General features: G+C 44.1%; 3 protein-coding genes across 4 annotated transcripts; 1 reads left to right on the forward strand and 2 right to left on the reverse strand.

Moving 5' to 3' along the window:
* Positions 1–53: 53 nt before the first annotated feature.
* hexd (hexosaminidase d) lies at positions 54–5630 on the forward strand. 2 transcript variants are annotated; one of them, XM_071541503.1, is made up of 13 exons: positions 54–385; positions 488–620; positions 704–819; positions 1140–1227; positions 1304–1468; positions 1575–1758; positions 2499–2570; positions 2688–2886; positions 3100–3261; positions 3364–3471; positions 3578–3667; positions 3931–4152; positions 5492–5630. In XM_071541503.1, exons 2-12 carry the CDS (start codon positions 534–536, stop codon positions 4115–4117), a joined length of 1458 nt encoding a protein of 485 aa, XP_071397604.1. In that variant the 5' UTR covers positions 54–385; positions 488–533; the 3' UTR covers positions 4118–4152; positions 5492–5630. The 2 variants fall into 2 exon arrangements, with proteins under 2 accessions (XP_071397604.1, XP_071397605.1); XM_071541504.1 differs by having other exon boundaries at positions 521–620.
* Positions 4343–8243, reverse strand: cybc1 (cytochrome b-245 chaperone 1). Its single transcript, XM_071541517.1, has 6 exons — positions 8086–8243; positions 7488–7575; positions 7060–7101; positions 6782–6952; positions 6520–6664; positions 4343–5758 (listed from the first exon to the last, which is right to left on the reverse strand). Exons 2-6 carry the CDS (start codon positions 7573–7575, stop codon positions 5554–5556), a joined length of 651 nt encoding a protein of 216 aa, XP_071397618.1. The 5' UTR covers positions 8086–8243; the 3' UTR covers positions 4343–5553.
* Positions 8244–10070: 1827 nt separating this feature from the next.
* On the reverse strand, positions 10071–12568 carry LOC139662781 (piggyBac transposable element-derived protein 4-like). Its single transcript, XM_071541490.1, has 2 exons — positions 12353–12568; positions 10071–11925 (listed from the first exon to the last, which is right to left on the reverse strand). The coding sequence occupies exons 1-2, from the start codon at positions 12460–12462 to the stop codon at positions 10071–10073; spliced, it is 1965 nt and encodes a 654-aa protein (XP_071397591.1). The 5' UTR covers positions 12463–12568.
* Positions 12569–12603: the final 35 nt, after the last annotated feature.

The following is a 12603-nucleotide window of genomic DNA, read 5'->3' on the forward strand; positions in this document are numbered from 1 at the left end:
ATTGGGCCACGTCATCGCGTGCCAGAAAGCGCCTGGCTGCAGAAAATACACACAGAATTACAGAAATAATACAAGCGTCGGTAGGCCCTACTATACTATACTATACTATACTACACTATACTATACTATACTATACTGTTTGACAGTCTTCACTAGACTGCACAAAAAAAGAAAACGTTATAAAATGCGTACGCTCATCGATTGCTCTGTCAGCTGATACAGAACTAATCGATTGCCTACATCAGGGCGTTATGTTTTGAAACAAGTGAAAGCGACTGACACTCACATCGTCTCTTGTGCGGAATGTGATCCAACTCGCTATCTTCATTATAACATAAAAGTCATTTCCACTTTCTGGTAGTCTGGTGCGGTCTCTGCATTCCTGGTGAGTCCAACAGATGCTCCTGCACACATAAACACACACACATACACACCTGTGCAGCAGTAAATAGCCTACTTAATTAAACTGCATATGACCTCTTCCAAGATATTGTAAGATATCTACTTGCTGCCTGTAAAGGATTTGAGCCAGAATGAAGTTTCCCCCATGGCCCAAAGGAAAGAAACTAGTTCACCTGGATTTGAAAGGTGCCCCTCCAAGAATTGAATACCTTCACAAGGTAAGAAACTACTGCAGCACTCGTTTAAACATGTGTCAGTCTGTTTATACTGTTAATGACTCCTGTGTCTTGTATTTCCTCAGCTGATTGAGCTGTTCTCTCAACTGGGAGCTGATGGCCTGCTGGTGGAGTATGAGGACATGTTTCCTTATGGGGGCGAGCTGAACCTGCTGCAGGCCACAGCACACCCCGCCTACAGGTGGACACACACACACACACACGCACGCACAAACACCGGACATTGCTCATTCCCCTCCTTATCAGGGATATTGCCCACATTTATATGCTCATCTGATGGTTATTCCTGTTTGTGTGCGTGTGTGTGTGTGTGTGTATGTGCTTTTTATCAGATCCTGTAATAAAACTGTAAATCCTTGTCTCGACTGAACCTCCTGTGCGCTACAGAGATAACGCTTTATGCGCAAGCTTGTCCTGTCATAAAGACGCTTTGGAAAAATTACTAATCTTGGATATGGGGACTAAATTGTTTCCGGCTGTTTATTTATATACTCCTTTCAGCCGTGAGGAAGTCTTGTCCATCCAGGATGTTGCCAAATCCAAGGGGTTGGAGGTCATCCCGCTGGTGCAGACGTTCGGTCACATGGAGGTGAGGCAGCCACTCTTCTGATGTTTAGAACTGGTTGTAACTATCAACATGGTACTCCCATCTCTCTCTGTTGTAGTTTGTGATGAAGCATCAGTCGCTGGGGCGCCTGAGAGAGGTGGCCCACTGTCTGGGCACCCTGAATCCCCACAGAGAGGAAGGGGTGCGGCTGGTGATGGAGATGCTGAGGCAGGTGGTGGAGCTGCACCCGGGCCTACAGACACTGCACATTGGAGCAGATGAGGTGAGGACTAGTCTCTTGAACCCAAATCGGAGAGATAAACAGTGAAGAGAATGCCCATGTGCAGCCTAGGTCCACAGCGACTTCTCACGCCGTCTCCCTTCCTCAGGTGTATCTGCTAGGTGAGGGGGAGGAGTCAAAACTCTGGCTGGCCTCGCCTGGACACACAGTGGAGAAACTTTTCCTGAGTCATGTGACCAGGGTGGCCAAGGCCGCCAAGGAGGCGTGGCCTCACCTGAACGTCATCATGTGGGACGACATGCTGAGAGGGATGAGCCACGACACACTGAAAGGTGAGGGGGGAATAGAGTCACATTTAACCATGGACTTCATGTAATAAGAAGAAGGAACCCTAAAGAACCAATCTGAAAACCAGATATGAATTATATAACTGTCTATACTTTAGGTGGGCAGATAACAGTGGGGGGAGCGAAACCTATGATCACATACAGTCATCCTCATACATTCCCTTATTGACCTTATTCCTATGCCTTATGCACACAGCGGCCATTTTGAGCACTCAGGGTGGGAAAGTAAGAGCAAGTTCAGCTCTGTCCTACTGTTGTGTACTAAGATGCACATCATATACATTTATCATTTCACAGATACCAATTGAAAAACATTAAAATAAATGGATCTCAGGTTCACATTATTTGGACTATTATTGCTAGCTACCAGAGTCTAGCGTATTTAGCTAACTAGTACTAACTAGTAAACTAGCTAACTTCCCTGCTAGCTAATTTGATAACTGTTGAGTCTATCTGAAGTCCTCCATTATGTGTTGAAGTAACGCTAGTTTTACATACTGTATATATGCCACTGAGTATTCAAAATGGCCGCTGTGTGAATAAGGTCAATTGGGCTAACTTCTAGGGATGGAAGTAATAGCTAAATTAAACTATTCCTCATTTTGCTGGGGACCTGCAGGAAGCCTCTCAAGAACCCCTGCTGGTCCCTGAACCCCCCTTTTGGAACCACTGCGTTTGGTGGTATTAATGCACTAATACTCTTTCTATTGTTGTTCATGTGACAGCCAGTGGTCTAGTAGGACTAGTCCAGCCCATGTTGTGGGACTACAACCCTACACTGGATGTGGACAACACTGGTAAGAACTGCTTCATTTGGTCACTAATGCGTTATTAATTTTACGTAACCTTTGTACTTCAATGTCGTTGATAACATGGATAGTGATGTATATCAATCCTTCAACTGTGCTCTCCAGTGTCTCTGCTGGAGAAGTACCACAGTGCCGGTCTGTCAGAGCTGTGGGCAGCCAGCTCCTTTAAAGGCTCCACCAGCGTCCACAGCAGTGTGACCGGCACCCAGAGGCATGTGGACAACCACCTGCAGTGGCTGAAGGTGGCAGCCTCCGCCCCCGCTGCCATCAACCTGCAGGGCATCGCACTCACAGGCTGGCAAAGGTATGAACCAAAGGAGATGATCAGGGTTATAGTTATTAGCCAGGTTGATGGTAGCTTTTCAACGCATTATCAGTTTTTACGCAACTTTTTGTACTTTGTGAGTGCTAATATGGGGGAGGTGGAGGTCTAGAGACAGTCGATCTGTCTGTTTATAATATGTCCATTGTGTAATAAATGCCGTTTTTACCTGGTCCATTTTTTCCCCAATGCCAGGTACGACCATCTGTCTGTTCTGTGTGAGCTGATGCCGCTGGCTCTCCCGTCACTAGCAGCCTGTCTCCAGACCCTCATCCACGGCCAGTTCAGTGCTGAGGCTCAAAGCAAGGTGACCAAGAGCCTGGGCATATCCTCTGTGGAGGTGGAGGCCATGCAGAGGTGAGACCCAGCACCCTGACTGTTTCATTAACCGTACTGACATATTAGTGTTGAATTTGATATGAGTATCTGCAGCCTGACTGGATTTTGCTGGTGTCTCAGGGCTTCAGCGGGTGACTCGCTGTTTGCGGGAAGGCGGCTGGCTGAGTTGGTTGTGGAGCTCACATCACTGCTGAACTCGGAGGACATGCGCTATTTTGAAAGCAACATGTGAGTTATACGCAATGATCATAAAATCTTATTTTCATCTACCACAAACTTGTCACAAATAGCCAGAAATCATGCTTTAATGCAAACTTCTTCTGTGCTACTGTAGGTTTGTAAGAGGATGGTTCACTCCCTACCACCGACAGAGGAAGATGGTCAACCCTCTTATCACCATGCAGATTCAGAGTCAAGCGACAATGTGAGCCTGAATCTCTGTCTCCTTTTTCGAATTAAAAAGTCTTAAATTATTGCTCATTTCTAGTTTTAGAACTTTCATTAGTTTGTTAGTTTGTTTTGTTTAAATTCAATTCCAGGTAGCATTAAAAAAAAGTGTTTAAGTCTTAAATTTGGCTTTCTGAAACCTGCAGATAGCGTGCATTGTGTCCCACTCTCACGAGGTTCTACTCATACACCCATCCTTTCTTATTTGTATGACCTCTTCCCCTGTCCGTCTGTCCTCAGGCTGCTGACTGTGTTGGAGCAGAAGGTGGAGGCAGTGAGGGGGGAGATGGTGCTTCTGTACCCAGACTCTACGGCCCAGGAGTGGATAGAGCAGCACGTCGGCCCCGTCTCGGCTCCCCTGCGGAGGATCACAGAGGAGATCACAGCCTGTCTAGTGGAGATGGTGCCGTCTCTGGCTCCCCAATAAGAGAGACCCTGATGTCCGGGCTGGGAGGATGAATGGTACGGGGTCTGCAGAGGGACATTAGGGGGTAAAGGATAAAAGTTCAGGTGTCCCCTTAATTCTGCAACTAGTGCTGGAATGGGACACGGTTCACACTGGCCTTAAAAATACTTTAATTTGTGGATTTGAGATAAATAAGGCCTTAAACGTTTTTGAAAATGAAGGGCCTTTTAAGTAGTTGATTTTTTTTTTTATTAAAACACAGCACCCAAATTCATATGTATGCCTCAGCTGTCCCAGGATCAACACTTCAACTGGATCAATTTTCCATGATTTCTTGACTTGACAAGATCATGAGTTATAAATGAGGCCTCTATGATGTTAAATCCTTTAATTTTTCCAAACAAGACATTGAAAGCCATTGAAAAAACCCTTGAATTTGATGTCCAAGTGAGTGTGGGAATCATGATGGGAGACCGGGAGTGATTTTGTGCTTGTGCATGTCCAAATGGTGTATATGTGTGATATATGCAGCAAAGAAAACAAAGAATTATGATAAAAGGACTCAACCTTTACATACAAAACACTTTTATGTAATTCCTGCAAGTGTATCCAAGTAAAAAAAACACTCACACATGCCAGAGCCCTGATTCAGTACTCTTGTCGACAAAAAACAACCCAAAAAAAAAAAATAAGTGTTTGCCTGAGATTCACTCTTTGGTTTACAAAAACAGAAAAGAGTGTATAAATGTTAACACACAGACAGATGGACAAACAGCGACAGGCAAAAACATTATACCTTTCACATGTAATTCACTCTCTTGATTGAGCCGTGAAAATCCTTCACGCTTGATTATAGTTTACAGTCGCATGCGCGCATCTGGAGTGCGGGTTGGTATGAATAAACAAGCAAAAGGTGATTATCAACTGGGTGGTCCGGAAAACACCGGCGTTCCCTTTTTTACCGTGGGAAAACATGCACACTTCCATTGACTCCTCCACATAAACACTTATCACAGTTCAGTAGGAAGAAGGCACAGTGAGTCTGTCGTCTAGAGGAGGATTCTCAGATGGTCGTTAAATCCAAAACGCTTACACATGATATTCATTTACAGAGATCAACATTAACAGTAAAGTAATAGCAGCTGTGTTTGAATGGTCCTCAAAAACTCTATTTTCTTCACACTGATATATGAAACTTTGTATGACAAAATGTTAACAGATTTTCAATCCCAAATTTTGTATCCCAATTCTATAGACTGTTGTAACCTGCCATATTATAAAAAAAAGACATGGGAGGAAGGGAGTTTGTAAGGAAACAATAAGGAAATACTAAAAAAGAGGTAATATCCTTGCTGCTTCAATGCACATGCTTACAGTATTCCGTTTATATTGCAGGTGGACGTTACCCCCCCAGGTGGAATGACGGCATCACCCAAAACAACACCCTCTGTGAAGTGTCAGTGTTCGTCTGCTTCATCTTCCGAATCACTGCTGTGGTCCAGAAAATCCTCCTCCCCCTCCCCCCCGTCCTCCTCCTCCTCCTCCTCCTCCTCCTCCTCCTCCCCCTCCCCAAACTCGGCCTCCGCCTCCTGCTGCCAGCGTCGCTGCAGCTCCTCCAGCCCCAGGAAGCGCTTCAGCAACACCGCCACGGCCTCCACGTCGCTGACGGAGAAGACACGGAATGTGAAAATAATATATATATACAGAGACGGTTTCTTTAGATTTGATCGTTTTCATGCCAAAAGTGTTCACTGTTTACTCCAGGATTTTGTGGAAAAGCCTCTGTAACAGCATGGGACGCAAAAAATTCTCCAGTGAAACCCAGGAAAATAAGAAGAATAATCCAAATTTAAGAAAGCAGTTGAGACTAGTAGTAGCATCTGTATATACAAGTTGCAAGTAAATCCATGAATGTTGATAATCCATGCTCTTTCCCATACTTCCCACTCATACAGTCTACTTAACGTGTTGGAATTGTCGGCAGTATATGATTACATAACGCTACAATTGTTTATCGTCTGTTTTATTGTTTTATAATTTCTACTACTCTTATTGCATATTTTTCTATGCTATTTGTGCGCTTACACGGTTTTCTTTTTCACTGTTGTATGCAATTACTTTTGCTGCTATAGTGATCTAATCAATTAAGATTAATCTTGTCTTAATAATAATAATAATAATAAACATGTTCATGCTGCTTGTGTGGGATCCGATCAAAATGTTGCATTAGAATCAGCTCAGGTTAAGGACTTCCCATAGACAACCAGTGTAGCATTGATCAATTCTACAGTAAATATGTAATGAAATAAACTGCATTGTATCCAACATATCAGAGGTGGACGACACTGACTGGCTGGTATCTGATTTTTAATAAAAGGACAATATCTGCCCCATATATCAGCCTACTAGGCCCAGTGTCCTACCTGCGTCCCCCCAGGGTGGCGCTCTGGGTGAGGGGGTAGGAGAGGCCCGTAGCCAATCGCAGCACCAGCAGGTAGCCCCGCCCCAGATAGCGAACCTTCTCCTCCTGGACAGAGACGTCCCGCAGGTGTGTCAGGTCCAGCACCACTGACAGATCCACAGCAACAGAGAGAGATGGTTTGGAAAAACACTTGTACCACATGTGAAGTTATGAAATGTATTAGAGGTACTGAACCTGCTGAGCCGCTCTCTGATGCTACTGACCTTTCTCGTGCCCTCTCCTCCATAAGGTCAGGACTAAGGCGTACAGGCTAATGGTCTTGAGCTCAATCAGGTTCTTGGTTTTGTCGAACACGGCCTCCTCCCATTCCTCCATGTTCTGCATGGCCACAAACACACAGCCGGTCACGTAGAAAAGCTTCCACAGGACGCTGTCTGTCAGAAGGGAAACAGGAGTGAGACGCACTCAGCAAACGTGGATGGGGATATGGATGATAGGATGCAAATTGGTGAATAAATGGTGGTGAATCCAGTTTGTGTACCTGAGCTGTAGTATGCAGCCGCCAAGCCAACAGATGCTATACCTGAAAATCAAATGAGAAATTAAGTATTTTGGAAGCAATTCATAGTATTCCCATGATGCCACATGCATTTCCTACCAATATGGTGCTTTACTATAACCACAGCTCATTGGTTGTGGCTATCATTTGGTTATAATCACCTGTTAATTTATTACAATTACCTGTTACTTTCCTACCAAGATGGCCATGTGGTGATGTAACAGAATACTATCAATATAGGGACAAGGAGATAGAGCCGTTTTACATATTGGGAATGGTGGCTGGGTCAGTTTGGGACGTTTTAGGTCAATAGCTAGTATGAACAGTAGTGGTGTTTGCTGTTTGGCATTCAGTTGTAACAGTATGTAAGTCACACACACACACACACACACACACACACTCATACTGACCAACAAGGAGAGACCAGGAGCGAATCCCCGGGGATCTCTTCAGATGGAGCAGGGTGGAGCTTTGCTCCTCTACTGTCATGTATCCCATCTGAAAACACAGGCCAAAGATAGGAAATTAGCACTTCACACTCACTCAAGCTGACCAGTAGATTGTTGACCATGGACAGTAGATTTTTTATGCAGGTAAATAACTGCATTGGTTTAAAACTGATGGTTATTAGTAAAATGCACTAGCATGAATTTGCTTTTCAGATTACCACAAAACGTCACGTCACGCAACGTCATGCTAGATGGGTAAAAAATTCTGCTATTGCATGAGGATTTGAGTAGAAGATATTGCTCAATTCAAGTCAATTTACCCACATCTGGCCTATAACAAGTTTAATATTCAAGATATGTTTAATATTGTGAGGTTTGAGGTGATTACAGAGATAATAGCCCTAAATCTACCTTAATCATAGCAGAAAGCTCAACAAGATGAGAAGGATGATGATGATGATGATGGGATGTGATGGATGAGACTGATTACTCCCCACACACCACAGCTTCACCACGGCTGTACAAAGATATGAACAATGACACATTTTGTATCGCTTACCTTACACTCTTCAACTTTTTGCCAAGTCGACTCGCCAACAGAGCAATAGCACAAGGAAACATATGAGTTGAAATATAAGGAAGTTCAATTCATGTTACAGCAACCACTGTCCGGAGTGGGTGTTACTTCCTTCCTGGATACGACAACACTGATTGGATGAATGGCACGTTCACTTTCGATCTTGCCTTCAAAATAAAAGCACAAAATAAGTCATTTTGAGAAATAAAAAAAAACAATTATCTATTTGGTAGTAGAAAACGATAACTTTTTGAGAAAAAAATTTTCGTTTACTAAAGACACCTTCTTAAATATATTCTTTATTTTGTCTTTTGTATTTAGTAGGTTATTATTACTGAAAACTTATGTTTTGACAGGAAGTTATTTTTTTTTTCATATTTCTAATTTAAATTAACGTTTTCAGTCTCTTGCATAGACTGAAGCTGTTAATTTGTACTAGCATTAGTTTGTTAGCTATCGTTTTGTCTTTTCCACGTCCTCTACACGCTCTACATTTCGTTGAAACTCAAATACTGGATGGCAGGCTGAGTCGGAGGCAAGAGGTGATAGAAAGGTTTCTTCCTTGTAGGCAATGTTGCCTCACTTCAGGGCAGCGTCATCAATGTGTCGTCATCAAGCAGGCGTGGCAAAAAATGTTAATATCGAGAGTTCAACGATCATGCGCAGTGTAGTTGGAGTAACTGGAAGCCTCACTGTTTAAATGTTAGCTTAGCTTGCTACTTTTATGCAAAGAGGTTCTATATTCATTATATGTCTTTAGCATTATATTATACCTTTCTCACAGTGATTTCCCATAATTTTATGACCATATCACCTTTGAAAACAGAATACTGGTCGATAGCGTACAAGTCAAGTGCATTTGAGAGTGCATTTTAGCTGCATTATCTAACACCTGTCATCAGCCTCAGGCATATGATGTCAGTGTTCTCTATGTGTAATGATACAGAGGAATGAAATACCTGTCTGTGGCCCCAGGGGCTTCATGTCATAATGCTCTCTGTAATGTTAAACCACAATCAATAGTGAAACACCTGCTCTCAGTGATTCATATTAATTCTCTAACACCAAATACCTGTCTTTGGGCTTCGTGTCCAAATGTTTTTTATAATGTAAAACCACAATCAGTAGTGAAACACCTGTTCTCAGTGATTCATGTTAATTTTATTATACACCTGTCTTTGGCACCAGGGGCTTCATGTCATAATATTCTCTATAATGTAAAATCACAATCAGTAGTGAAAGACCTGCTCTCAGTGATTCATTGCTGTCAAGGCAAAGGGCCAATTCAACTAGGCCAACAAGTGTTAAAAAAGTTCTTTATCTGAAAAACTATAAAATGGTACAATTATGGTTCAAAGCTTCTTTAGAGCACCATATTGACAAAGCAGTCAGATTTCACAGAAATCCAGTATGTGATACCTATTTTCAACAACTAATGTACATAAAATGAAAAAAAAAAACATTAAAAACGGACAACTAAAATCAAGTTTTAGATTTTAAGATGTTATTTTGATATGTTTCTACGTAGACAGATATAGCAAAAAGCTCTTAGCACCCGTAGAAACACACTGAACCTGATGTAAATATATCCTACCAGGAGCTTGTCAATCCTGTCCTCTATCCTGTTTCCACCTCCTATGACGGGGACGTTGGGGTTGGATTTTAGGAGGCAAAAACTTTATACAATCATCAACTAGAACTATGTACATACATCAAGTAGAACTATATACATACAATCAACTAGGACTACAGTATATACATATATCAGCTAGAACTAAGGTGGACTCGGAGCTCTGCAGGCATGAAATCTAATGTCCACAAGTTTTCTTACATAAAATAAAAACAGGCCGCTGAATCAAATAGTCAAATTTATAGTACTCAAGTTCCAAATCACAAAAAGTAAACTGGCAGGGTCCAAAAAGGCTTGAAAAAAAAAAAGACCAAACACAATGTGGGGGGTGGGGTTGCTACTTCTGTGCCTTGTCTATGTGCCATTCTAGAAAGCAGTTCCGGTCCATGATCAGACAGAGCGATACATCGCACTTTGAGCATTTCCAAGGTGTTAGATTATGCTCACGCTGAGCAGTGCAGTGAACACACCGCCGCCTGTTTGCCGTCGCCTTCTGGGAGCGAGCTATTTTGCTAGGGTCGTTGATGGGGACTGGGAAGCAACCGAATCCAGCACTCGGACCCACAGCACCAGCTGCAGCAGCGGGAGGACCGGAGCTTGCGGCGGAAGCACCGGGAGCAGCAGCAGGAGGGGCAGAGACTGGGGCTCGAGACCCAGAGACAGAGGCGGGAGGAGCAGAGGGAGCAGCAGGCACAGCAGGACCAGAGGCAGCAGCGGACGTCCTGCCAGGTTGAAAGTCAACCAGCTGTTCGGCTAACAACTCCCGGAAGCGCTTGTGACTGAGCGGTCTCTGCTGCTTCTGTGCTGCGAGCTCCTTCTGCAGCAGGAAGCCGTTCACCACCGCAATATCGATAAAGTGTTGCAGCAGGGCCTTGTACCACTTGACGGTCTTCCGCCTGATGCTGTAGTACTTCAGCAGGGCGTCGGACAAGTCCACACCCCCGATGAACTTGTTGTAGTCCTTCACTGCAGTGGGAACTGGACGACGGGGGCTCCAAGTGCCATCGGTGTTTCGCATGTTTCTCACAATGGTGTCCCCCTGGAACGCGGTGTGGAATGAGGAGCGTATCTTGACCTCCCTTGAGTCCATCCATTTTAGATACAGCATCTGACCCTCCCGTATCCACTTCATTGTACCCTTCTCGGCATTCCTGGGCATGTCGTTCACCTTGGTAACGGGATAGCCTTTCCTCTTCTCCCTGTGGGTCCTGCATGCTTCAAACCGCATGTCATGCAGATCCTGGAAGAGAGTAGTGCTGGTGTACCGGTTGTCGACGTACACCTGGTACCCTGTTCCAAGGGACGGAGTCAGGAGTTTCATGACAGCATCGTAGCTCGCGCCCTTTCCAGTTGATGACTTCTGTTTCCCTGTGCAAATACTGAAGTCACATGTGTAGCCATTTGACAAATCGGACAGAACAAACAGTTTGAAGCCCCATTTTATAGGTTTTGCCTTCATGTACCGTTTCGATCCAATCCGAGCCTTGGTGGCTACCATCCGCTCATCGATAGACAGTTGCCGCCGCGGCTGGTAAAACGCCCCGCATGCGGCCACTACGTCATCAAGGAGCGGACGCAACCGGAAAAGGCGGTCGTACCCCTCTGTGCCCTTCAGAGCATCGTTCTGCTTGTCCGCATCAGGGTCACTGATGTGCAGAGCCCAGGAGATGGCCTCGAACCGGGTTCTGCTTAAGGCTGTGCGAGGGAAAGGAAAGTTGTAACACCTCACACGGCTCCAGTAGTCCTGAGTCTCTGGACACCTCACAAGGCCCATGCTAATCAGCAACCCAAAGAACCGGTACAGCTCATGTGGCTCCAGCAGGTCCCAAGGAAATTTCTTTCCCTGGTCTAGTCTCTGTTGAGCCTTCTTATTGGTGTTGATGCAAATTGTCTGCATCACACTCCGAGAGAATGTCAACTGGAATAGTTCCAAGGGAGAATACTGCTTGGAAAAATCCAGCTGTGGCCCAGGTGTTCTGGCCGGAGCGAACGGGTGGACTGATGGGCGAGTGTCCGGCTCGCTGTCATCCATCCACCTTTCTCCCCCTCTTGGTGGAGGGGAGCACTGAGGTACAGCAGCCTGCCAGCATCGCTTCTTCACAGGAGTAGATGCAGGAGAGAGCTGGGGCCATGGAGGAGGTTCCTGGTTCTCTGATGACAGAGGAGAGGGTGACCGAGAGTGCAAAGGAGACCTAAGAAACACAGGGTTGTTGAGGGGGAACAGAGAGATAAAAAATAAATGTTACCATTGTTGAATAAATACTTAATTGACCAATTAAAATGAGAATATATATTATGAAGGGAAGAGGCGTAGAAGAGTAGTGGCCATGTTTAAAACATGCAAATTAAAACAACTGGGATAGGCCACACAAATGTGAGATTTTATATTGTATTGCAAATATTTTCACACAATGTGTTTTGCTCGTGTAACAGAAAAGTGTTCAAGGATTTCAGAAAGCTTCATTCCAACTGCTAAACTATAATTCACAATCTACACACCTATTTGTTAGACCAGAATAGTACAGAATCATCCTTAGAAGCTTCGCGTAATAAACCAGATGATAGCTAACTGGAAGTGCGAAATTAGTGAATAAAATATAAAGCTGTAAAGTAACTTACTGCTCACCATCTTCTTCATCGTCGCTCGAGTCTTCACTAAGACAAGAGGAGTCTCCTTCGGAAAAACTCTGGTCAGGTTTATCCAGCTCCTCTGTATGGCTAGACATCATTTCCTACCTAAACAAAAACGCCCTGACTCATTGCGAGACCGTGTAAAGTAAAAACAATAACAATAAAAAAAACTTGGCGTCTGAAGCTATTATGTAATGCAAAAACCGAAGTCGAAGCTGCACTAATGCTACACTGTAAGT

The sequence above is a fragment of the Centroberyx affinis genome, unplaced genomic scaffold (assembly GCF_046629955.1).
Source record: "Centroberyx affinis isolate AG114_WGS23_722 - 3 ecotype Tasmania unplaced genomic scaffold, CSIRO-AGI_Caff_v1 ptg003894l_1, whole genome shotgun sequence".
Classification (NCBI taxonomy): domain Eukaryota; kingdom Metazoa; phylum Chordata; class Actinopteri; order Beryciformes; family Berycidae; genus Centroberyx; species Centroberyx affinis.

Bases quoted from the DNA above. Each gene is read 5' to 3' on its own strand.
- hexd (XM_071541503.1), top strand. From the start codon at position 534: ATGAAGTTTCCCCCATGGCCCAAAGGAAAGAAACTAGTTCACCTGGAT. The intron at 2,571-2,687 runs GTAAGAACTGCT...TGTGCTCTCCAG, and splicing joins ACTGGATGTGGACAACACTG to TGTCTCTGCTGGAGAAGTAC. The intron at 3,262-3,363 runs GTGAGACCCAGC...CTGGTGTCTCAG, and splicing joins GAGGTGGAGGCCATGCAGAG to GGCTTCAGCGGGTGACTCGC.
- cybc1 (XM_071541517.1), bottom strand. From the start codon at position 7,575: ATGGGATACATGACAGTAGAGGAGCAAAGCTCCACCCTGCTCCATCTG. The intron at 6,953-7,059 runs GTACACAAACTG...CCCTTCTGACAG, and splicing joins GGCTGCATACTACAGCTCAG to ACAGCGTCCTGTGGAAGCTT. The intron at 5,759-6,519 runs GTAGGACACTGG...CTTCTCCGTCAG, and splicing joins GCCACCCTGGGGGGACGCAG to CGACGTGGAGGCCGTGGCGG.
- LOC139662781 (XM_071541490.1), bottom strand. From the start codon at position 12,462: ATGATGTCTAGCCATACAGAGGAGCTGGATAAACCTGACCAGAGTTTT. The intron at 11,926-12,352 runs GTAAGTTACTTT...TGTGTTTCTTAG, and splicing joins GATGAAGAAGATGGTGAGCA to GTCTCCTTTGCACTCTCGGT.